This window comes from Sminthopsis crassicaudata, chromosome 3 (assembly GCF_048593235.1).
Source record: "Sminthopsis crassicaudata isolate SCR6 chromosome 3, ASM4859323v1, whole genome shotgun sequence".
NCBI lineage: Eukaryota > Metazoa > Chordata > Mammalia > Dasyuromorphia > Dasyuridae > Sminthopsis > Sminthopsis crassicaudata.
Window position 1 is genome coordinate 78147372 of NC_133619.1, and position 27153 is coordinate 78174524.

Here is a 27153-nt window from a genome sequence, read left to right on the forward strand (position 1 = left end):
TAGACTAGGTTTGCCAAAAGTTCACGTGAAAGAGGTCTGGGAATTCTAGCTGGCCAAAAGGAGCATATGAATCAACAGGGTAATGCAAATGCTTAGCAGCTAATGAGATTTTAGGCTGCATTAATAGAAGTAGAGGGTCCAGATGGAGGGATATAATAGTTCCCTTGTATTCTGTGCTGGTCAGGTCACATATGGAGTGATGTGTACAGTTTTCTGTAAGGGTATCACTGAAAAACTTGAGAGGATCCACAGCAAAGCAGTTGTTAAGGTAGTGATGAACCAGGGAATTATGTGATTGATGGGATTGGGAAATAAGGATAGAAAAGGGAAGACTTAAGGGTGGAGCAAAATAGAGGGAAAGTGAGGCCCACATGATAATTATCATCACATTTCTAAAGGATTGTTAAGTAGAAGAAGAATTAGGTTAATTCTTTATATATCCAGAAGGCAGAACAAGAAAGAATGATTGAAAGGTGTATATATATCCAACCATGGATATTCCACAGGGTTCTCAACTGGACCCTATTTTCTTCTCCCTCTACAACATTTCACTTGCTGATAATGTTAACTCCCAAGGATTCAATGATCATCTCTTTGCTGAAGATTCTCAAATCTTATCCAGTGCTAATTTCTCTCATCTCCAACCATCTAATGGACATCTTGACCTGGACATTTCTTCTTCTTTGTTGTTGTTATTTAGTTATGTCTAAGTCTTTATGATCCCAAAGGTTTTCTTTGCAGAGATATTGGAATGATTTACCATTTCCTTCTCTAGCTCATTTTACAGATGAAGAAACTGAGGCAAACAGGATTAATTTGCCTTAGTATAAGTATCTGAGGATGGATTTGCACTCAGGTCCTCCTAACTCCAGGACCAGCACTCTATCCACCATGCTACATACCTGCCTGTGATATTTAGGCTATTTTCTAGACATCTTCAATTCAACATGTCTCCAACTGAAGTCATTATCTTTCCCCCATCCTTATCTCCCTCTTTGTAATTTCCCTATTACTTTCTCCCTAAACCCTCTCTTCTTTTTAACTTTTTTATTATTAGTAGAGGTTACCTATTACCCAATGACTACATGCTTACCATCTAGGTATCATCCTTGACCCCTCATTCTTTCTCGCCCTCCATATCCAATTGGTTGTCAAGACTTGTTGATCTTACCTTGTTAACATCTCTCACTTGCTTCTTCTTATCTCTTCAGACACTGCCTCCACCACCTCTTATCATCTCATGTTTGCAATAGTTTATGGCTTTTTTCATTTACATAGCTTCAAGTTTTTCTTCATCCTAGTCAGTCCATCTAGCACTCAGATGTCAAGGCAATATTTTTACAGCTCAGGTCTGATGATGTTCCTCTCCTACTCAACAAACTCTAGGGGTTCCCTATCAATCACTTCCAGGACCAAATATGAAATCCTCTGTGGTACTGAAAGCCCTTCTTAATCTGTTCTTACTTTTCCTCAGACTTTTCTAGTCTTCTTAGACATTCTACTCTCCTCCTATCAATTCTGTGACACTAACCTTCTTGCTGAATTCAGAATCTGGGTTATTTATTTTAAGCATTTTCATTGGCTCTCTCCCATATTGAGAATGGTCTTCCTCTTCATTTCCAACTCCTGGCTTTCCTGGATATTTTCAAGTCCCTGCTTCCATAACATGCTTTTCCCAACCCCACTTAATTCTAGTGCCTTCCCTGGGTGGATAATCTCCAATTTATTCTGTATATGACTTGTTTGTACTTAGTTGTCTACATGACATCCTTGGGAGCAGAGACTATTTTTTAAATCTTTCTTTGTAACCCCATGTTTGGCAGTGCCTGAAACATAGCAGGCATTTAATAAATATTTATTGACTCTGATCAAGCACTGTGAAAGATGGTGGTGGAACAGAGACAAAAACGAAGCCGTCTCTGCCTTCCAGGAGCCTCTTTTGAGCCATGGATCTCTTGGAAGACTCCATCTTCATAAAAATATGTATATCTTAATAATAATTTTTATTTTTCAAAATACATGCTAAGATAGTTTTCAACATCCACCCTTGCAAAGCCTTGTATTTCCAGTTTTTCTCTTCCCTCCTAACTTCCTCTCTCCCCCAGGCAGCAAGTAATACAATATAGATTAAACATGTACAATTCTTCTAAATATATTTATACATTTATCATGCTACACAAGAAAAATCAGATCAAAAGGGGAAAAATGAGACATACAAACAAACAAACAAACAACAACAATAAAAGTGAAAATACTATGTTGTGATCCACATTCATCCCCATAGTATTCTCTCTGGATACATATGGCTCTTTCCATCACAAGTTATTGGAATTGCTCTGAATCATCTCATTGTTGAAAAGAGCCAGAATTGATCATCATATAATCTTGTTGCTGTGTATAATGTTCTCTTGATTCTACTCACTTCACAGCATTAGTTCATGTCAATCTCTCCAGGACCTTCTGAAATCATCCTACTGATCATTTCTTATAGAACAATAATTTTCTATTATATTCATATACTATAATTTATTCAGCCATTCCTCAACTGATGGGTCTCCATCAGTTTCCAGTTTCTTGCCACTACAAAAAGAGCTGCTACAAACATTTTTGAACATGTGGGTCCCTTTCCCTCCTTTAAGATCTCTTTGGAATACTGGTCCAGTAGAGACACTGCTGGATCAAAGGGATATCAAAAAGGATTAGATAGCCCTTTGGGCATAGTTCCAAATTGCTCCCTATAATGATTGAATCAGTCCAGAATTCCACCAATAATGTAATAGTGTCCCAATTTTCTTACATTCCCTCCAATATTTAGCATTATATTTTCCTGTCATCTTAACAAATCTGAGAGGTGTGAAGTGGTACCTCAGAGTTTTCTCAATTTGTATTTCTCTAATCAATAGTGATTTAGAACAGAAGAAAATTCAAAATGCAAGGATTACAAAGGGAAAGGTATATTGAAAGAGTTATCAAAAATAAAAAGGTTCATAGACTTCAGATTAAGAACATCTTTGTTACACCAATCCCTTAATTTTACAGATAAATCACATCCAATTTATAGCACAGTTCCCTTGTTTTCACCTTCACTGTGAATGCTTTTAGGTGCTTTTATCATTTTCACCAAAAAAATATAGAATTTTATTTAAAATGTAAAAAAAAAGCATAGGATTTTTTTTACAGTTTTTGCTTTTTAAGGATGCAAAGAAACTATGATGCTATCTTTTATTACAGAAATTAATTAAATTAATATTTCGCTAAAGTGAAATCAAACCACAAGCATTAGGACAGAATGTAGCATTTCATTGGAAATAGCATTAAGTAAAATGGAAGAATAAATAGCAATATTTAGACTCTTAATTGAATGGGGTTTTCTGGGAATAATGGATTATTTATTTTTATTGATAAAAAAGCTTCCCTTGGCAGGCTGATAACAGTGCTTGAGGTAAAAAATTCAAATTTCTGTCCATTCGACTGTGGAGACAGAACACGTTGCTAAGGTACAAGAGACTTCTCCTGAACTGCAGCAAGGAGGTCAAACTATCAACACTGATGCAGACAGCATCTCTGACAATGAAAATAAGGAAAAGATCAACACTTCCTCCCTTCAAGCAAAAAGCACCAAGTGCATCAAAAACTTCCTTTCCCTTATAAAGAGAAAGGTTGCCTCCTCTTCCTCTGTCACCTCCCATCCTCTCACTATAATTGGCATAGTGCTTACTTGAAACCTAGAAGAAATTACAAAATCTGCTTCAGGTGAGGAGGAAAATACAGCATTTGCTTGCCAATCTGTGTATTTTGCAATCAATAACAATTAAGATTGGCCTTGTTGCTAATTTAATGTTGTTCCCCAAACTCTCCCATCATATAAACACATCCCTCAGTTGGAGGCTACTTTGTGATTCAGAGAATCCAGAGTATCTAACCTCCTCCTATCTCTTTTTACTTGTTTTAAAAAAAAAACACGAACACTTTAGGCCCCCTGGTTGGTAGCAAGCTTTCAGCTTACAAGTGCTCAATTAATGCTTTTATCCACACTTACTCAACATGAGAGGAACTCAGAAACTGACAATTTTCAGGCCTTTACCTGCCACCGGCAAATAGGATGCTTTGCTATCATTCCCACCCTTAAAGCTAAAGGTTTTCCCATTGTAGACTAGTTTGTTCTCTCTTTGTATCTTTCCATTTTAACCAGGCCTGCAATAGTGTGAATAATGAGTTCTCCTGCAGTAAATGTAAGTACCTTTTCACATATCTAATGCCATATCATTTCTTCTCAAATGAGCATGTATTCAAGGTTTTACTAAACAGTAACTTCCGTCACAATGGAAATTGACATGACGATGTCTATACAGTGGAACCATTCTGATTGACAGGAATCCAAATCAATCCAATAAACATTTATTAAACACTGAGCATGTGCTAGGCACTGTACTAAGCACCAGAGATATAATTAATATAAAGGAAGATAGCTACAATCTATTAATATTTTGTAGTATGGAAGGTTTTTTGGACATGAACTTTACGCAGATATTATTTTTAAACGATCAGGAGAATTAAAGAAATTAAAGAAAATTTTGAACAAAGGAATTATATAGATCTTCCTTGAAAAACTTGAGTATGGTGTTTATCAATATGGCAATAGATCAAGCTTCAGCCATAGAAAGAAAGTATTTACTCAGTGTAAATAAGTAAGTAAGCAAATAAGTGGACATAAGATTTGAGGTGCTGTGGCAAAACATAACCTCAAGAATATGTCTAAGTGAGCCACACAGCTATTGTCAAACAGATTGAGTCTTTAGGGTTTATTATCATTGGACGTGTTAAAAGTCAGTATTACAGTACAATTATAAATATCAAATCATTATTATTAGCCTAGAAAAAAGAAAACCAGAGATGGCATTAACTCTTTTCAGAGAACATGGGAAGAAGACTGGATTTAGAGAAAGAAGGCCCTATAATTTATTGCCTAAGTGACCTTGGCCAAATCACTTAACAAAATTTTAGTATGTTCAGAAGAAGAAGGTATTGAGGATGGTAAGAGAATTGGGGAATATGCCATATAAAGATCAAAATGGAATTGAAGTAACTAGAGGTATTTAGTTTGGGCAAAAAATGATGTGATGGTTGTTTTTATGTATCTAAATGGCTGTGACATAGAAGGGAAATTATTCTAATTGCTTGCAAAAGACAGAACTGGAATAATGAGTGGCTATTTCCAAGAGACAAGTTTAGTTTTGATGTAAGAAAAAAACAACATGATTTCCTAAGAGATAGTGCTGTCTAGAAAAAAAAAAAAAACCAAAACAAAACTGGGCTTTATCTCAGGAGGCGGTGAGTTCTTCTTTATTGGGACTCTTCAGGTAGGGGTAAGATGACAGTTTTGAGGACCTTATATTAAGTTAAAAGTTAGACTAGACAGTCTCTGAATTTCTGTCTAGATTTTAGACTCTGATGTTTTATTGAATTACTTGTCTAGGGTCACGAAGCCAGTAAGAGGTGGTGCTGGGGACTAGAATTCGGCTCTCATGGCTTCTACTGCTTCCAGTATATTATATTGCCTTCAAGCTGAGGGCTAGGTCAGATGAATTCAAGAAGAAAATTAATTGAACGCTGTGAGATGTTTTGCATAAGTAAAATTCACTCCCATGCAATTTACAGGAAAATATACCACAACTTCCAGATAGGCACTTAAGAAGAGCCTATAATCTGAAATAGCCAATTTGAGAAAACTAATTTATAGATGATTCATTCAGCAAACATTTGCTGAATGCCTATTTTGTGTAAGGCATCATAGAAGAAAGGAAAATGTGTAAGAAATAGTCCCTTCACTCAAGGATCTTGTAGTACAGCCAGATCTATTAAAAGAATATTTTCCCCAGAAGAGGATTAGTATTTTCAGGCATGTGGAAGGGAATATTCACTCGAGTGGTCTTTCCCCACAAATTTCTCTAGGACAGGATCTTATTTATCTTTGCACCATTCCATTTCCTGGCACAGTATTTTACCCATAGTGAGTATTCAAAGGATGTTTGTGGAGTTGATCCCAAAGAAGAACTTGGGACTTAAGGTTCTTGATGGTTTTTGAGTCATGGACCCCCTTGGCAGTTTAGTGAATGTTATAGACCCCTCTTAGAATAATGTTTTTAAATGCAAAAAAGTATAATTGTATAATATATATTTTACAAAATATATGCATAACAAATGTAAATATATTATAAATTTTTTTTTAGAAATAGTTATCATAATATATATATTTTTAAACATTTCTCATACAGGATGAAAAAGTAGCTTCTTTAAAACCTCTTGGTAAAGATACACAATATATACATACACATATATCTATCTACATAAATGATACACATGTGTAACACCTATATGTGTGTTTAGACATGTATCTGTCTGTTTATCCATCTATATAAAGAATAAATATATGTGTGTATAAATGTGTGTATATCTATCTACTATGCATATCTGTTTATCTCTCTCTATGTATATATTTGGATTTGATGAAGTCTGAGTGAAGAATTTCTGGGAAAATCCCATTGATAAAAGCTTTTTCCTGTTATCTTTTTCTCCTTCTCAATTTTTTTGTTCTGAAAGAGAGCCCCAAAGGACCCTTTAACTACTGTACACAATGGAGAGAAAGGTGGATTTTCCCTCTCAAGAACTTAGTTAAAATGCTCTTCTAGAAAACAGAGATGATACCATCCATCAGAATTTTGGTTTCAGCATGTAAGTGACTAGCCTATAAACACAATTTTAACAGCTTCTCTTCTGAGCAACTCTGACTGTTTAATTAATCTTCAGCCATTAACCATTCATTTAAAATGCCACTTACGAAATCTTAATTTTGCACATTATCAGCTGGTTCACAAATAGCTATCCATGAGCAGAAGCGTAATGATCTTCCTCTCCCTTCTCTAAGAGCTCACCAAGCTTATAGCCAATTCTGGCTTCTTAATTAACCATATGCATATTAGCATTTAAAATTAAATGACAGTTTTTAAAAAAGGAATTAATGTGCAGTGAAATGTTAACCCTCATACTCTTCTGCATATTATTTTAAAGGGACCGAAACCCGCTTCTAACCAAATCGCAACTTTTCTAGATGATGAAAGGTAGCATGCATATCCCAATATTCAACTGGGTTCCAGTGTCAAGCTCAGGGCCATGTATACAGCAGATACTTAATAAATGCATATTGAATTGTTGCTGAATGGAATTCTAGCAAAGAGTGCTAATATGGTGGAACATCTCTTCAATCTCTCAAACTAATAAGTTTAAGGTACAGTAAAATCAAAACCATTCATGGAAAAATCTCTTGGTATGTGTCCTAGCACTCAGAAAGAGAAAAATCCAATAATAAACCCCTTTTGTGTCTGTGGATGACTTCAATTAGATGAGCTAGTTCAAATCAAACAAAGAGGCCAGCAGGAACATTTAGAGCAAACATGATTGACCACTGCAGCTGAAATAACTTGTGCTCCAATCAGGCCCCTGATCATTGCAGTCTCCAGGGAAGTCAGTTGTTACCGGCAATTTTACAAGTGCCAACTAAAGGCAAGGTCCAAGTGCAAATTTTAGCACATAGGATTTCCATGTAGATTCATAATGCTACACAGAGGATGCTGACCCCCAAGCCAGTGAATGACTCATATCTGTGATTTGTTGGACAGCAAGCATCAAACTCAACACCAAACTTCAGGGAACAGAATATGAATATGTAATCAATTTGATTGGTGGCAGTAATATTCTTCAGGATAGTACAGGTTACATATGGGGAAATTATGGTAATTTGAGACATTTGTCTTAGCTTCTAATGCAGAAATTCCAAGAGCAAACATAAATAAAAAGTATAGATTAAAATTATGTTGTGTCATCTACTAAAACCATGCATCTGGAAGGAGCAAAATGGAAAGGTTTCTCATTAAAGATGCTTTACAACACTATGAGGAAAAACAGGGGAAAATAGCAGAATATTCTTTGAATCACATTGCGAGTTGAGGGACGGCAGTTTTGGTACATGTAGCAAGCATGAGTAAAAGTGGAATACAAATGGTTACAGTCTCCATTTTGGTTATCATGTCTCTGGGCAAAGCAAAAGTCTGTTTTGACTGAGAATGTATTGCAGGTGTCAAAGGCATTAAGATTCTAATTAGAAACAGAAATGACCTGGTTGATGAAAGAATTTTACACCAAACGTGCACATAAACAATCTGAGGCTCCTTGTAAAATTGGCATTTTGTAATTCTTTGGTTGATTCTGTTTTTTATCCAAGATTTCCAAGTATGCTTTCACACAATTTCTATTACTATACCATAAACGGAAGACAAGAGTTTATTATACCATAATTCTCCCATTTCTCTCTTTCTGCCTGGAGAATCCTGAGTGCTTCTAAAGTATGTCTTATAAATATTACTTCTTCTACTTTGGAAAATTTATGCACTTTGGTTCCATGTTTAAGTGAATAATGATTTGTACATAGGTAGATTTGGTAGCCATTTATAGGATGGCATTTTGAGGTCTTCTTCTGCAATATGCCTGAAAGAGCATGACTAGACTTGGAATATAATTATGTGATTCTAGGTAAATAACTTAACCTCTAAGACTCTCAGGCTCCTCATTAGCAAAATAGGAATAATAATATTTTCACTTATCCACCTCATAGGAGTTCTGTCAGTATTAAATGAGTTAATGTGCATGGAAGCCACAGCAAATTGTCAAATGCTACACAAATGTTAGCTGCTAATACTGCCCTTAGTCCTACCTGAGATGTTCATGTTAACTTATGGTTTTGTTAAGGCACTGAAGGGCAATTAATCTTCAACAGTTTACGAACAGGAGTGACATCTAAAGCCATTATTAGCTATTAATATCTGGAATCGAATAAATTCATCAGCTTGAGCTTGTTGGCCACTTACTGGGGCTCTGTGGGAAGAAGGGCCCTAGTTCAATGAACTGATGATTTTGTCTTTAAGGAGATCTTACCTCTCTGACCCTCAGTTCACTTATCTATGAAATGGGATGAAGATCATTTGAGTTCCTCCATTCTCAGATTGTTGTTAGAAAAATTCATAAAGGATATGTTAATTCATGCAAATACTGCAACCCCTGTCTTTGCCGAGGAATGTATCAAATAAAGAGGAAAAGAAAGGAGAGAGAGAGAACAAAGAAATGTCAGAAGAGGAGGCCCACCAGCTAATGGCAGCTTGGTATCCATTATTGGTTGTTGATTAACTTTTAAGTTCCTACTAATTCTGTATTCTTTTCTAAATTCTCATTCACATTCACACAGTGCTGGTGAAGGGGCTTAGGTTCAGGGATGGGTTAGGGGCATTGGTGCATTAGTGTGTTTAACCGTCAACTCTTCAGAAAAACTAAATAGACCTACAGCAAAAATTTAAGTTCAATGCATAGGATCAAAATTTTCACTATCTTTTTCGTTAGTTTAAGCAATGAACAAAAGATTAAATCAAGTCCTTATTTGTAATTTTTATCCATTTCCAAGGTTTACATTTTCACAATGAAAATTTAACAATCAGCTTTCTCAAGGTGAACTGAACAGTATCTATCACATACCTGGTGACAAAGTAGTAAAAAGAAAAAAAATGATATCCTGGATAGTAGTAATTATAAAAAGTGATTCTTGAAAATTGTGAATAAACCAAACATTCTATTACATGTGAGCAAGTCACATGTGGGTTTTTGCTACCAATAGTCCCTACTTTCTGGCCTTTTTCATCCTTGTGGGCTTGGCCCCTGGGAAAACCTGAATGCATATTATTCTCCTCCATCCTTTAAGAGACCCATTTCGAAACTGTTTTACTTATAAGCCTATGGCATAGACTGGTGGATAAAGAGCAAGCCTCAGAAAGGTTCTTTCTTCAGACATATATTATCTGTGTAACTGGGGCAAGTCATTTAAATTCTCGGTGCACCAGACCACTTGCTTAAGGCTTTGAGTGGCAGAGAATGTGCTGACTTATAGTTGTAGTGGGTGCTTCCTCATCTGAGATCTCTCACCATCTCTATCTCTTTATCTGCAATATAACCAGATCTGGTAAAATCCTTTATTAGAAATAATCTGGTAGAATATATAAAAGTTGACAGCTATTCCATGATTTAAATGTTGGGAAGATTGTTATAGAAAAATATTAGTTTCTCTGTATTACATTCACTGGTGCATCACAATTTTGAGACTTGGAAGTTATAAGTTATTAGATTCCATAAACAGTAGGCTGACTGGAAATCAGCATGTATATAGATTTCTTTAACGTCACAGAAAACGTATGATGATAGTGTACTAGACTTGGAATCAGGAGGAGCTAGGGTCAAATCTGGCTTCACACATTAACTGTATGAGTGCAAGCAAGTCACTTAACCTCTGTTTGCCTCAGTTTTCCTATCTGTAAAATGGAGATAATAATAGTGATTATCTCACAAGCTTTTGTGAGGATCAAATGATCCTCACAAACTTTGCATTCCTTAAAGTTTGCATTCCTAAAACACCTTGCATTCCTTAAGTCACTATACAAATGCTACAGTGGTAATCATAATTATAATAAGGATTATCATGTCCTTCATGTCCAAAGAAGTTGCATTCATTTCTATTCCTCTCTAGGCATTGTTAGGGCCCAGTTACAGAAGAGACAAATGAACTTATGCATGTGATCCTTGCCTGGTCATCTCCTGGAAGGTGAGATGAAACAAAGTTGGAGTATGAAAAACTGAAGCCCGAGGTTCAGGGGGACAGATAAAAGAAAGAAAAAATTAAAGTTGAAAGGTTACTTGACTGATGGGGCCCACCAAGGCACAAGCTAGCACAGACATGATAATATCTTCTCCCATAGTCTAGTATATATTCTATTCCTGGTGGTGCTGTCCAAAAACATTCATATTGACTGAGTGGGAGGGGAGAAGATACTGAGGGATTCTAATTCTCCAGGGTTGGTTCCATCTAAGGTATGGATTGCTATAGGCTTGTGAATCCTAATGGTGATGCTGAAGATTAGCAGAGAAAGAGTGGATCAAGCTGATCGTGTGCATGTGGTTCAGGAACCCCAGGAGATCACCCTAATTACCCCAGGTAGCCCTAGCTACCATATTTGTAATGATAATATTGAGAAGAGAATCTCCCTTGCAGTCTCTTTTATGTATGCTTTAATATTTGGAATGGCACAAGTGGAAACAACACTGGCTCTGAAGTTAAAAGTTTTAAATCCAAATCCCACTGTTGACACTAGCTAACCTTGGGTTGGCTTCCGATTCCTCACATAAAAAAGCAGAAGATTGGAATAGATCAACTCTGAAGGCCTTCAGCCCTAGATCTATGATCTTATGAGCCCATGAATAGTTAATGGTATACTGATTTCATTATTGCCAACAGACACCCCTCTCTAGAAGCTATTATTCTGTATGATTCTTCTTCATGTTTTCCCATTTAAATCATATAGATCAGGGCCATTTTAGACAGGATGGGGCCAAAGTATTACCAAACTGGAGGTAAGCGAGGATGCTTTCCCCAGGACTGATTAAAAGCCTAATGCAAAATGGTAGCATTTACATTCTATTTCTGGATACTTTTCATATCAGTCCTAAGCTAGAGCTCCAAGGGGCGGGGGAAGGAATTCCATAGCATATAAATATTAAAATGCCTATTTAGGAAATTGGTTATTTATGAGAGCTAACTTTGAAACTATCTTTTTGATGCCCCTTTCCAATTCTCTTGATTATTTATTATTTGAAAAGATACATACGGGGGAAGAATTGACCTAACATTGCCCTGTTCTTGATTACACATTGAATTAAATGGAGAAATTATAAGCAGGGCCCTCTGGAATTAATTCTTAATGCAGGCAAAGGCTGTAATGAAAAGGTATATGCCATGGCCCAGTACACTTATGCAAACCACAGGTCACAAAAAAAGCTGAGTAAAAATTAAAAGAAAAAAAAACGATTGAAAGCATATGCTATAGACTCCTTGAATGACAGAGGGCTACAAGGGATTGTGAAGTTCTGAAGTCCAATAATTCAATTTGACAAATGAGGAAACTGAAGGACAAAGGAGTCCAAGATTCCCCAGGTAGGGAGAGGAAGAAGCATCACTCGAATTCAGGATCTCGGATGACAGTACTCTCTCTCTTTCTGATTTGGAGGACAGCTCATCATCATTATTAATTCTTCATAATCTAAGTCCTATTTTGAGAGACAGGACTAGCCGCATGTGTTCTAGACTCTCTTGTTATTTTGCTTCTTCCTTTTTTGACCCTCTATCCCTAGATGTCAAAAGGGTGATAATAATAAAGCCCTCCCTTCCACTTCCTTCTACCTCACAAAGCTGTCATAGAGATTTATGAAATGAATGTTTTCTAAAGCACTTTCAGCTCCTTTGAACTAGTAAACACTTATAAACACAAGCTATGACCTAGTTATTAGACTCTAGGATCTGCATAAATGGTTGCTTAAACAAATCAGAGCAACATAAGATGATAAGCTTTCCTTCCATCCTTCCTAATGGGTGGCCATGGCAAAAGGGATTGGTGTGATAATTTATCATCTCTGGTCACCCACCAATTATTTTATGTCTTATATGTAAGCTATAAATGAAGGGTGCCTGTACTTGGTATCACTGTAAGTTGCCAGGGCAAGGGAAGAGAATTTGTACAGTCCCATGAGTGGGATCCCAGAGGAAAGAAAAAAAATGAAAATATCAAATTTTAGGAGGAAGAGATGTGAAGAAAGTACAGTTAATGGTATATCAGTTATTATTAGCACTTATCTAGCCATGGAAATTCTTTCATTAAGAGGATTCTCATTATTGTTTAAAAGTCATTTTAAAAATTGATGATAATACATTCTTTGACAAAAAAATTCCCTGATTGCTTGGTTCAACTGATGAATTTTAATTCTCCATGGTGATGACACTTATAACTGGGATTCCCAGACTGAAGTGAGCTCATCCTTCTTCTGTTTGTTGGAACTGAAAAAAAATACACATCTCTAAGCCATTTACTTTATTCACTGTTCAAGTCCCTGCACACTACATCAAGAGTCAGAGGTGAGAGCTCAAAAGTCATTAATCTGAAATAAAATTAACAGGGAAAAATCACAAGAGAGAGAGAGAGAGAGGAAGAGAGAGAGAGAGAGAGAGAGAGAGAGAGAGAGAGAGAGAGAGAGAGAGAGAGAGAGAGAGAGAGAGAGAGAGAGAGAGAGAGAGAGAGAGAGAGAAGATGAAATAACTTAAGGGAAAAAACTGGAGAGAGGTCTTTTGGGGGAAGGGATTATGGCAGACACAGAACCCAGAATGCTAGATTGCATGACAGATCTACTACTAAATGAAATGCTTAACCTTGGAAATGAATAAAAAAATTTTTGGTGAAGAAATATCAGTGATTCTGTTTTACCCCAAGAACAGAAGGTGATATTCACACCTGGATTTTCTTGTATGATTAACACCTCATCCCAAAGCTTTTCTCTTAACACTTCTGCTTTCCCTCAGCACCTTTAGCCCAAGATTTCCTTGACCATTAATTTTCAGGGTTTTTAAAAACTTCTGGAAAATGAATGGTTTCCAGTCACTTATATTCAAAAGATCTCATTAGAACTTAGTGAAATGAATGAAACAGTTTATCTCTGAGCTAAAAAAAAGTTCTCTAACCCATGATTGAATTACTGACCCAAGACTGAACTTGTATATCTATTTGCCTAATGACTCAAAGAATTCATTTATGTCTTCTCTTCTTTTTTGGGCGGGGAGGGGAGAGAGGGGGAGGAAGGCAGAAAAAGTAGTTGATATTCCTGGAAAGTTTTTCTTTTATCACAGGAAATTAATTTACTTGCTTGATAAACATCATGCAACCTTGTCTTAAACTCTTGGAAATCCAAGAAATATGATAGCCTTTGGAAAGCAAAGAAATTTAGGGTCATCTAGTTATGAATTGTGAATGACGAATTTATGAAATAAAGCTGGCAAAAGTATGTTTCTATGTCTATTATTGTTCAGTTGGGTTTAATTCTCCATGATCCCATTTGGGATTTTCTTGGCATAAATACTGGAGGGGTTTGCTATTTATTTCCTTCTCTAGATCATTTTACCGATGAGGAACTGAGGCAAACAGAGTTAAGTGACTTGCACAGGGTCATACAGCTAGTAAGTTTCTAAGGTTGGATTTGAAGTCATGAAGATGAATTTTCCACTCCAGGCCCACCACTCTATGACTGCCACCTGGTGTCTACCAAAGATTCTTATGTATAAAAGCATTTATTTCCTACATATAGATAATGTTACCAAAACATCAGCAGTTGGGGATGTATTCTGATGTAAAGAACTGGCTAGGTGGTACAGAGTTGTGGATTTGGAGTCATTAAGTCTGGTCCATATACAACCCAAATTCAAATCCAGCTCCTGATGATTACTAACTTTGTGACTTTGGGCAGGTCACTTAATCTGTATCTGTTGACATTTCCTCATATGTAAATAGGGAATTAGGGCAGCTGGGTGACACAGTTAGGTAGAGCTCTAGGCTTGGAATCAGGAAGATTCAGTTTCTAAAGTTCAAATCTGACCTCAGACATTTACTAGCTGTATGACACTAGGAAGGTCACTTAACCCTGTTTGCCTCAGTATACTCATGTGTAAAATGAACTACATAAGGAAATAGCAAACCAGTATCTTTGCAAAGAAATGGTATTATAAAGAATCAGACAAGACTGTATCTCTACCAAAAAAAAAACCCCAAATGGGGGTGATGAAGATTTGATATGACTGCAGTTACTGAACAACCATAAAATCTTATGATTTTGTTTCTTAAGAATCATACTTTAAGGGTAGCTAGGTAGTACAGTGAATAGAGCATCGGCCCTGAAGTCAGAAGGTCCTGAATTCAAATCTGGATCAAATACTGTGTGACCCTGGGCAAGTCACTAAACCCCAATTGCCTCAGCAAATATATATTGTTGCCATATAAAAGAATGATCACATTTATGTTATGTTGCTCTAGATGGCATAATTAGGATCCACAGGTAGAAGGAAAAGGGAGAAAAATATTCTCTTAATATAGGCAGATGTTCTTAGGAATTTTTGTGCCATGGATCCTTTTGAAAGTTTGGGGAAGCCCAGGGACTCTTTTGGAGAATGCCTTTAAATGCATAAAATAAAATACATTAGATTATAAAAGATATGCATATTCTGTTGAGATAGTTATTAATATGTTAGAAGAGAAAACTAAAACTTCAGATGTTCCAGTTAAGAATCCCTGTATGAGGACACATTCTCTTTGTCTCTCTTGTCTTTGTCTCTCTGTCTCTGTCTCTATCCTCATTCGAACCTATGATTTTGCTGACATGTAATAAGAAAAGCATGTTATCTATATATTTCACTTTTTAAAATGGCTTTAATAAAGTCACAATGAAAATTCACAGCTAGGACTATCCAAAAGTAGATGTCAATGCCTCAAAAAGGTGGGAACTCTCCTTCACTGGAATTGCTCACAATGAGACTAAACAACCCCTGGTCAGCCAGGGCAGAGGGGATTCTTGAATATAATCCATGTCATCCTATAATCTATGTTTTTTAAGCTTATCTACCTTATTTCTCATTCTTCCTCACTTATTAAAAACATAGAGTACATTACCATGTAGCAAGCATCAATGTTGAGGAAGAGGATTACTATTTATATTATAAATAAATCATAATTTTTTGTCTTTTGTATTTATCTTATTTTGGTATACTGTAAAATTTTAGGAAACATGATTTGAAAAGGGTTTTGTACATTCGTCTTTTAGTCAATTAGTTGTATTGAACCTTTTGTGACTCTATTTGGGGTTTTCTTGCAGAGATACTGGAGGGATTTGCCATTTCCTACTCCAGCTCATTTTACAGATGAGAAACTGAGGCAAACGGAGTAAAGTAAGTTGTTCATGGTCAGACCTACTTAGTATCTGAGGCCACATTTGAACTCACGTCTTTATGATCCCAGATCTGGCGCTCTATCAACTGCCACCTAGCTACCCAGTAATGGACAAATCACTCAATCCAACTGAGTGTGACTCAACTTGCTGTAACTTAATTTTTAATGGGTTAGATCTGTAGAATAACATCTCCTTGGAACATTTACTTCACAGAAATTGTAATTTTACTTTCAGTACAAATAAATGATATAACTGCCTTGAATCACATTGTGTACACATGGCTAGAGTGGATTAAGTATTCGTAGCCCCTGGGTTTCCATCCTATAGCCCATGGAGCCAGTCAGGGTATTTTCATGGCAGCTCTTACTAGCAGCTTCCTTCTGGTATCTGCCTCCTCTCCAATTACTCCTGAGTGTAACCTTTTTGCTGACTCACCCTTTTCAGATTCATTCAGTCATGGCCAAGTCAAGTTAGAATTTTATTGCTTCTTGGCTAAATGCCACTGGGAAGCTTACAGAACAAAAAGTGGATACAAAATGATATTTAAAAATAAATGCCAAGGATCCAAGCAAAGCAAAACCAGAGTTTAAGTATAATTATAAATAACATTTTGGAAATCTAGTGATCTTAGCCAAGTCACATCTTCTCGAAGCCTCAGTTAACTCATTTGTGAAGTAAGAAGGGATCAGACTGATTTAAAGCTAATTCTGAATTCTACTATGTTCCCTGGACAGTATAATTTTATTCTCTATCCAAAGTGGTTTTAGCTTTAGTTTTTTTAAATAGTCGCTACAAACCAAGACAAATATGTAATCCATATTCATTAGGATGTATTTAAAATACATTTCTGGAGTGAATGTTAATTAAAATTATTTTTCAAAACTCTAATGGATTTCTTGGCCCCAGTGATACCACCATGAGACCTATGCTAAGATAGATTTAGATAGATCAAACAAACAGGAAAAGTTTTTATATTCACAAAAAAATCTATAGCAGCTCTTTTTGTGTTGGCAAAAGAAACTATAAACTGAAAGTGATTCCCTTGAAAGAAGAGTGACTGAATAGGTATGAATGTGACAGAATACTACTGTGCTGTAAGAAATGAAAGAGTAGATAATTTCAGTGACATAGAAAGATCTAATATGTACTGATGTAGAGGGAAGTAAGCAGAATCAGAAGACCAATTTATACCATAATGTCAACATTATAAAGACGCACAGTTTTAAGATCTTTTATAAACTGATGAGAAATGAAATAACTAGCACAACTTATACGATAACAATAACACTATATAAAGACAAAACCACTTTGTAAGCTGTAAGAACTACGATCAATACAATGACCATCCATGATACCAAAGGATCGATGATGAAATGTACTATTTACCTCCTGACAGAGAGGTGATAGATTTAAGGTGCAGAATGAGACATAGATATTTCTGTACCCAGACAACAAGGGAATTGGTTTGCTTGACTATGCATATCTGTTAAAAGCAATCTTCTTTTCTTTTTTTCCCCCAATGGAGTGAGAGATAGGAGGGAGAGAAAATAGATTTCTCTTCATTTGAAAAAAATTAAAAATAGAAGTTCAGGGGTTGCTACAAATGTTGGAGGTGGCAAGCACTTTCAGATGAGGTTGTTATTGTTAACTTTGCTTAATTGCTTTACTTTGTTACAAAAGATCTCTCAGAGAATAGCAATATTCTGGAAATGTTTGTAATATAAAAGCAATATCCTTTAATAAAGCAAACAAACAAAAAGGATTTCATGGCAATGTTTCCTTCCTTTATCAGTGTATCTTGGAAACTATTCACATTTTCTCAATCTATAGAATTCTTGTCTACATCCTCACATAATCCTTTGTAGAAAAATTACTTGGGATGCTGGAAGCCTTCACTTACCTACTAACACAAATTCAGAACCCTTCACCACCTTTTCTGATCTTTGCTCGTAGATGTCTTTTATGTCATTTCTCATATGCAAATTTTCATTAGCAATAATGGTATGGCTCACTGGCATCCACTCTGCTTCCATGACTGACTTGCTTTTTGGATCACCTGCAATTATGGTTTTTCGAATCTATGATTTGCCTCATTGGGAGAATAATGGTGTTGAAGAAGATGAGTTTTTGTTAATCCAGAAGTTTGACAATAGAGATGAAATTAAAATTCCCTTCAAGAAACTTCAGAGGAAGCTCCAGATATACAAGGAAGATGAAAAACATGGAGGGCCTGATAGATCAGTACTTCTGTTGCAGTAAGTTTGCTGGATTAGAAGCTCACTGGAAAGGTTTACTTTCAGTATTGTCAGTGGATGGATTCAGATTGGGAGTGACCTCTGTGAATTTAGTAAAGATTCTAAAGACCACAGTCCTGGCCAGCATCTTCTCATGTCTAGGATTTATACAATATATTTGATATTATGGCTTGAGAATAAAAATGGTTTGCTCCTAACAGGTGATTCAAGGGGTGGCTATGAATTAGCAGCCTACTTTTAATGACTATATCACTGAGTCACAGGAATTTATATTTTCTTTTTACCTCAAAGAAAAACTTGACCATCTTTCTTTAATACTATCAACCTGGAAGCTTGACAGTAAGGATTAAAAATTGCTCCTTCCTTCCCACTTGGTTATTGGAAAGGCTCTGAAAGGTAATCAGTCTTGTGAAGCGATACTTTACAGTCTGCATAAAAATGCCATGATTTCCTTTCCTCTCCCCAACCTAATTGAAAGTGCATAATATCACACAGCTGGGGAAATGTAAACTGTAAACATATGCAATATATCATGCTATCACACAAAAGCTGGTTACTAATGGGCACTGGGTGGTTGTCAGGACCAAAAGAAATCTGGAAAAACAAGGCTTTTTTATTTTTTATTTTTTGCTCTGGAGTAAAAGCTCACAGTTTGGTGCTACCACCTGCCATGTTTTTCCTCTTCCTAGCTTGTGCTGGAATGTACCAAAGTTAAATGGAACAAAGGATTTCAACCCATTTAGTGTGTGCAAAATTTGGAGACCTCATCTACAATATGGATTGATTAATATTTTCTTGGATGAGTCCTAAATGTGATAATGAATTTCATTTCATTCCTCTCTGTCAAGCACACAGAATGACACTCCTGTTTCAACATCTTTACTTCCTAAATACAAATGATCTTTGGTTTCATCATTCTATTCTATGACTAAGAATATCTGCTTTTATATCTTTGATGATCCATGCAGAGTCATTCAGGTTTTGTTCTTATTGTGGATGAAATTCATAGAATTTTTGTTTGTTTACAAAGCTCCCTTACTGCCCCTCATGTCCCTCTGATTTGCCCTCAGTTATACTGCTTTAGAAGCTTTTAATAATATCCCCTTTCACTTTCCCTCCTTCACAAAGAACAGCTTTCCATTTCATCACTCATTGTGTTTAATTTGCCTACTCCTGATTTCAAGCCACCTTCCCTCAGCATAAGCTCTTCACTGTAAGGCTCTTGAGAGGAAAAAAAAAACCCAATGCTCTTTGAACGTTTGTCATTATCAGTTCTGTCATAATATTCTTGCATAAATTGTCAGCTCTTTGCAACAGGGACTTTGCTCTCTGAATTCATCTATTGTCTATTCGTGGTGCCTTATTACTATTATTTGTTAGCTTTATTTTTGGATGGTTGACAGCTTCAAGTTAAGTCAAAACACAGCCCTTGTCTAGGGTAGCCGCTGAGTATCATTTTCAGAAAACTGAAGGGTTTTTGTTTTTGTTTTGTTTTTAGAATTCCACATCACTATGTCCAATTCTCACTCTCACTGAACACAGACAGCCCATCTGTGCCCCTGCTAGATAAGGACTACCTTCAACTTCCACAAGGTTTCATTACCTGTCAGTAAGAGTCTGAGGATGGTAAGGCTTGTTGATCTTTGCATAAAGCCCCTCCAAGTGATCCTTCTCTGGAGATAGTGGGGGGCCATCCCGTGTGTAGCCGAGTGCTCCAATACTTGGTGGTGATGATGGCCTGTAGACACCAGCTGGTACATAAGTATCCTGGAAATGGTTCACTCGGGCATAATTGGGATCCATTTCATCATCATCCATATCATGAAAAGGTCCTATGAGGCCAGTGGAATAATCAATAAGCCCTCTTGCCTGCTTTTCTCGTAGCTCCTGGTGTTTGGCTCCAATTCTGAAAAGTGCAGAATAAGTTAAGAGAGATGTGAGTTTAGCCCAGCAGCAATCATTTTATACCAGCACCTAAAATTTATGCCCACCTCTCTCAGTTTCTCTAGTTGTTCCCTTCTGTTCATTCCAGATCAACATCAACAGAAAGGTCAGGTGCATAAACCATAGTATTGATTTAATAGCCCTCCCCTATGTTTTTTGCAGGTTCTTCTGGTTTGTGATAATGTAAGAATGACAATAATATCTAGCATTCAAATAGTACTTTAGGTTTGTAAAGTGCTTTACAAAGATTATATCATGTTATCTTTTCAACAACCTTGGGAAGTAGTTGGGGAAGTATCCTCATTTTCTACACAAGAAAACTGAGGCAGATAGCTGTTAAATTACTTGTATAGAATCACATAAGTAGAAAGTATCCAAGGCCAAATTTAGATTCAGGTCTTCTTGACTCTAGTTCTATCTACTGAACTCCTTATCTTCCCATACATCATGATGATCTTGTGGGTATTTTGACATCTTGCCCATTGATAAGAGAGATAAATGAAGATTATAAGAGGTTGATTTTCATTAATACTCATTCAATTAGTGTTGGATGAGTTTGTGTGTCTTAGGTATGATAGTCTAGAAAGTATTCCTCAATGCAGGACCAAAGGTTAAAACAGTTAACCTGAATTCCCACACTTTTCCTATGAGTTCACCATTTGGCTGCTTGATCTTCCTGTAGTCTTCTAGAGAAATGAGCTTGCAGAGGATGAATTAAACATGAAGAGGAAATGGTGAGACAGCCTGGTCACTAAAAGCAGTAGATCAGAAGTCATTTACAAGAGATTTTAATTTTTTTGGTTACATAAATGGGGAGCACGGTGCCTCATTATATAGGGACGAGGGACAGAGTAAAACAGGGAGGAAATTAATAGGATCCTGACAGAGATGAATTGGCACATATAAGTGAATTAAAGACTATTACTGGCAGGACTCCACTGTGATAAAGCCTTAAGTGGTATTTCAAAATGCTCTGCTAATCGGTGCCATTGTAAAATCTATTGGGAATAAGGAAAGGGAAAAAAAATTTTAGAAGAATTAAAAAATCCATCTGTGGCTTTACTTCATCCCCAAACTAGTAGGTGTCTTAAATTTTTGGTTACTTGTTAAAATAGAAAAGTTCTTTAGCTTATTGTTGAATCATAATAATGTTGTTGATAGTCTGAGGTGAACAGTATCAAGAAGAAAGCTGGGTAAGGAATTCATTTTTGTATGAATGAAGTATTTTTTTGTAAAGAGAGAAAAGGATGATGCTATTAATTCTAGTGGAAGAAGAGGCCAAAGAGAAAGTGAAATGTATCTTAGAGGAAATGAGCAAAAAAGATTGCAGACCTTGAAACTATGAAGATAAGATTCTTTTGCAGGCCAAAAGGACCCAGTTCAAAGAGGTGTCCAGGGGATTGGATAAGAGTGGGCTTTTTTTTCATTTGTTTTTTAAACATTTAATTTGAAGGTACACTTTGCTTCTGGTCTGCTTAACCATAATGTCATCCTCTTTTCTCTTTCTAAAAGCACAAGGCAAATTTTTTTGCACATTGGAATTGCACGTTCTGTAAAAGTTTAAAATACCTAATTTTTCAAGGTACTTCCTTGCCAGATAGAAGAGGACCCTGATTCTCCCTTCCCACTCACCCCAAGTATGAAGGATAGGAAAGGGAAAAAATATGGGCTTAGGGCTAAGTACTAATTCTACAACTCAACACAGATGAAAAATACCAGTGGAGATTATTGCCTTTCTCTTTTGCAGATGACAAACTATGAACTAAGTAATAAATGAACAGAAGAAGATATGCGAAAGATAACTCCATTCTCCAAGGGATTTGGAATTAAGATAAAAAAGATTACCCAGTAGAGAGATCCTGCTATCCTCTTAGTATCTTCCTGGATATTTGTTTAGGATACTTTTTTGTAAAGGTGCTAACCGGATCTATTTCTGTAACAAAGCCATCTTTTCAGTGACAATACTTATTGACAAAGATGATACCGATGGATTTCCATTGCAAATAAAGCTAAAAATATCAATAAGGTAAAAGAGTAGGATTCTTTTGTGTGGTTGCTAAAACCACATCTTTGTACATTCAAATCTGGCCTCAGACACTTATTAGCTATGTGACTTTGGACAAGTCACTTAAATCTGTGAGCCTCAGTTTCCTCACTCTATAAAATGAACTGGAGAAGGAAATGGCAAACTATTCTAGTACCTACATTTCAAATACTTCTGGGTGTGGTTGTGGTAGACAGAAGATAGAGGTCATGGGAGTTTAAGAGACTGAGGAACTAAGAGACCCAAGAATTAAGAATTTTTAGTTTGACTCTGAAATTACTGGGGAGAAGGATAAGTGAACTGAAGGAATGTGTCGTTTTATTTGAACCTCATAATAGTTGTGTGAAATAGGGATGATTATCCCCATTTTACAAATCAAGATAAAAGGTTGAGAATCACACAGCTAGAAAATGTCATTCAATCCACAATCTTCCTGATGGCAAATCCAATGCTCCTTCCAGAAAGTCATCGCCCTTTCTCATGTTATTTTGTGCTTCTAGCCAGGGCAACAGTGGGAGAGGGCTATAGGGATTTTTGAGGGGGTTTAAGGAGTATCAGTTGGAATGGTGGGAAAGGAAAAGAAGGAAACATATGACCACACAGCAATTTGAGGTAAAGAAATGGTTTAGTTCTTAAAGATTATAAAATATCTTTTGTATAACTTTCCCTTTTGACAGAGAGGATATTTTATTCTACCATCGATCCCCAACAAAAGCTATGATTAGGTCGTTATGATTCTTTTTTTTGTTCCAGAGAAGGGGCCCAGTATCTTCAAGTTTTCCCCATGAATGCAGCTTCACTAGCATGTAAACCATGTCTGTTCAGGGACAATTGCTTCCTTTCTTCACAACACTCTCCAGTCAATACCAGGTTACACGCACTTCTTTGTGATCAATGTCCCATCTTTTCAATGGGCCTATTTTAGCTGCATTAATATTTTTCATTTCTTTCTCACTCTTGTCCAGGAGTCTATAACACTTTCTCAATGAGCTTTCTCTTGTCCTTTCTATTTTTCATGTCAATCTAAACCATCTCTGTGGCAGTTCAGAAAGCTATATAGTTGGTACCCCAGCATCATTTCTCACCTTTCCTCTATTATGCTTTTTTTTCTGCTCAGGAAACTTGGCATTTTAAAATTTAGCTTCAGCTTATATTATTGGTTGATTCCTTAAAAAGAAAATAATTGCACCTTTCTTCAAAATATCTATTTATTTTTAAAACTTCTTAAAAAAACCCAGAATGCTAGCCATGAAGTCCCTTATTCTCACTAGACAGCACAACTGTATATCTTTCAGGATGGCTTTCAATGAGGCAAATCCCATGGGGCAGTTAATTCAGTAAAGTTCATAACAATTACCCACCCAGATCAGACCAAACTCAGATGGTTTATATGAATTCAAAGGGCCACATCTTATTCCATTTTTACCACTGTAGGATAGGTCTATAGAAACTAGTTTGATTCTAAGCCTAAATATCCTGTCAAATTCTGCACCCATTCAAGCAAAGAGGAAAATCTTCTACAAGGATTCAGAGACAACCTCGCCTCCCCAGTAGACAATGAGCTCTCATTTATTGGACAGCAAATCTGATTTTTATTCTAACTTTATGACAGACATTTTAGTTAACATTTTAAAATCACACTGATGGTACCTTCCATTAGTTCTTTACTATTCTTAATTCTACCATCTTGATAGAATTCAGTGAAATCTTTTATTTGCAATTTACATTTTCCTAAAAATCACATCTTTTCTGGACCTTTTAAATTTTCTATTTGAAAACTAGCCAATTGTAGTTAAAAGTAGCTCACTGATTACAGTTCTTGAAATTTTCTTGGCATTCCCAAAATATACAGTTTTTGCCCATAAATGTTTAGCAAATAACTTCATTTTCTCCTTGTGAAATTGGCCCTGAAGCAGACTAAAAGTGCTAATGAGTGTTTAGCACCTTTTCTAGAAATGACTAGTTTTCCTATAGCAATCCAAAAGACAGAGGTCCCTATACAAAATACTATTAAACATTTAACACCTTTTAGAGATGCCCTCTGAGCTGATGTGCAGACTAATATTTAGGAAGGAAGTGTAATAATCTGTCCCTTGAGAAGACAGGGATGACTCTGGGACAAGCAAACTGTGCAATGTCTATTTTATTCAGTGTCTTCAAAATGTTTTATTACTAGTATTATTATTGATTTTAAACTATGGCAAGCAATAGTCTAGTTAATTTATTAATTTTCCCCAATTGCCATTTCCCCACTGTTTTCAATGTCTTTCTGGAAATTGGGGGAAGGAGGAGGGATTAGAAAAGTTGGAAATAAAATGTAGACATATCACCTTCAAAATCTGTTTTCAAGATACAGACAGGCATTTCTAGACATGAGCAGTGAAGCAAATTGTTTTGCTTAACTATACGTTTTTGTGAGAAAGATTTTGTTTGTTTTTTCTATTTTCTTTTTCCATGTGAAAAAGATGTTGAGAGGGAAAGAATGTTTGTTTGTCGAAAAAAATTACATAAAACGTGTCTTGTCTGTATCTTAGGAACATTGACAGATATTTGTGTTTATTGATGATAAATTCTCTGAGATGGAGGGACTCCCCAAAGCCACTAAATCAGCCACACTTGAAGAGGTGTCTGATTATAACATTCTTAATACATGGTCTTTGGTCTTTGAAAACTCAGGGAAAGGGAATTCCACTTTTGCATAGCTCTATTTTGAAGCGTTTTCCATGCATTAGAAAAATTTGTCACAAGGGTTTTTTATTTCCCCCAAGTGTGGAGGGGAGGTCAAAGAGAAAGAAAGCAAATGTTTATTAATTGAAAAAAATTAATTAAAAAACCCTAAATTGGCTTCTTTGAAGCTTCCATCTCTGGGGGGCAGGGGTGGTTAAGATGTCCCTAGCCATAATAGTATTTGCCATGAAACATAAAGGGATGAGGATAGCTCATTGAGATTCACTTTGGAGCACTGCTGGTTGACATAACTTCCTGAAGAGGAAAAGGAAAAAGCCACAGAGAATGAAAGGAAACTAGTTATGTTTCCGTCCTGTCTCTCCAAAGCATTTTTAGTCCCTCTTTTCTGCCACCTGATAATCCACACCCAAGCAGCATCCACCCCTTTGCTTCCTTTCTCTTTCTCTTTTTTGAAGGGAGCTGGGAGAAACATGGCCAAGAATAGGGGACTCTGAGAACCACAGCATATAGCTGGTACTGTTTTATCTGCTTATTTGGAATTGAAAGCCAATCTTCCTCAATATCCTACTACACTTTATATAGAAACCTAGTATCATGAACTGTGTATGAGCTACCACCCTTCAGTAGGACATAGGAAGACTCCAATTAGCATAGCATCAAGGTTATGGGTAAATAAAATGGCAGGCCTTTTGTTCCTAAAATCTGTCTGCATTTACCAGATGCCTAGAGTGCAAAGGGTTGTTCGTGGCACTGCAAGAAATTAAGACAGGCTCAAGAGATGTGGTTCTTATTTTTTCTTTCTTATTTATATGGCAACTATATACAGGGGGTTAAAAAATCCTTCAGACCTACAAAAACAGCTTATTCAACCAGTGCATTTTCAGCAGTCCCTTTCCATTACGGTTGTCATCCCTGGCTCCACTAATCATAGAGTTAGATGCATCCATGCCCTGAACAGATTGCACAGTGTCTTCCCTAGAGTACAGATGTATGCCTGATGATGGAGTCAGTCAGTCAACAGCATTTACTGAACACCTGCTGCCTTTGCAATGCTGCATGGGAGCTAGAAGCAAATGTACCAGACAAGTGCTCTTTCCACTGAGTCATGGTGAAGGGTGTCAGAGGAAGCGAGCATGGCATACTCCCTATGCCCCCATTTTTACCCAAAGAAGTGCTTAAATTTTCTGCTGAAGAGCTAGAAAGTGGTAGGTAAGAGGGGAGAGAAGATCTCTAAGAATTCCTTAATTCCTATCCACTCTCACAGAAATACAGGGGATGAGAAAGGTATAAGAGTTTACTTTTAAGAATTTACTTGTCCAAGTACTTAGGAAGGACTAAGATATAATCTTAAGGTAAGAAGACAATTTTAAGTTTTGGGGTGAAAATTTTGAATTTTATATGATAATAATGGAACTGTGTGTAGGCAAGCTGTCTGTTTTCTGATGATGGAACCAGTTAAGTTTGGAGAGGTTCCTTACTAAATGATGGTGAATTTTTTAGCCATTCTTAAAGATTACCTATTAAATTATAGAAAGGGTGTGTTCTGCCTTACCACAGATAGTTGACATATGATAGATTAGGGAAAGTCAAGGAAAGAGCTTCAGTAGGTATATTTAATGTTTCATTTGCCTTCATCTACCCACCTATTAATGAATATTATAATTTGTAATAAACCATCCATGTCCATTGTTTCATTTATGCATTCCTGGTTTGGGTCAGCATTTTGTCACTGGATCTAACTGGTCCTTGGCTTACCTGATGACTATAAAAGTCTATGGGAAATCTATCTTATTATCCATATAATCCATCTGTTTGTTTAACATTGGGCAACATGCCTAGCTCATCTCTCTTTGACACTACACATTGTGAAAGGAAATGATGGGGCAAAATTGATGTTTGTATAATGAAATGGAGCAAGGGAAAAATGGTATAGAAGACTGTGGCTATAATCCAAAGGTTCCCTGAGAATAGCTATTTCAGGGAAAAATGAACCTTGCATTTCCTAGTAGAACTACTATAAAAATGTGAAATGAAAGTAGCTTCCTTTTTTTTTCTTTTATCAGCATTAAATTCATGATACATCTGATAACAATTTTTTAAAAAGCAATATGAGCACATGGGGAAAGAGGGTGTCTCTAGTTTTACCAGGAAGGACTGGCTTAAAAGTCTTTAAGACTTTTCTAATTTGTCACTCTTGAGGCCTTTAGGTTTCTAACTAGCACTACTACAGCATGATAATATGGGGAATGAAATCTGAACCCTTGCATTGGGTAAAGGAAAGGAATAGAAAACACATGGTGGAACAGCTTCTAA

The 27153-nt window shown here is 36.3% G+C and overlaps 1 protein-coding gene across 5 annotated transcripts in view; it reads right to left on the reverse strand.

Annotated features, from left to right (window-relative positions):
- Positions 1 to 27153, reverse strand: part of PARD3B (par-3 family cell polarity regulator beta) — a 1277739-nt gene that overhangs the window by 179285 nt on the left and 1071301 nt on the right. For all 5 annotated transcript variants that reach the window (XM_074298957.1, XM_074298956.1, XM_074298955.1 and 2 more), the window contains one exon: positions 19768 to 20070. In XM_074298957.1, coding sequence (XP_074155058.1) covers positions 19768 to 20070 — 303 coding nt within the window. The remainder of the gene's footprint in view (positions 1 to 19767; positions 20071 to 27153) is intronic.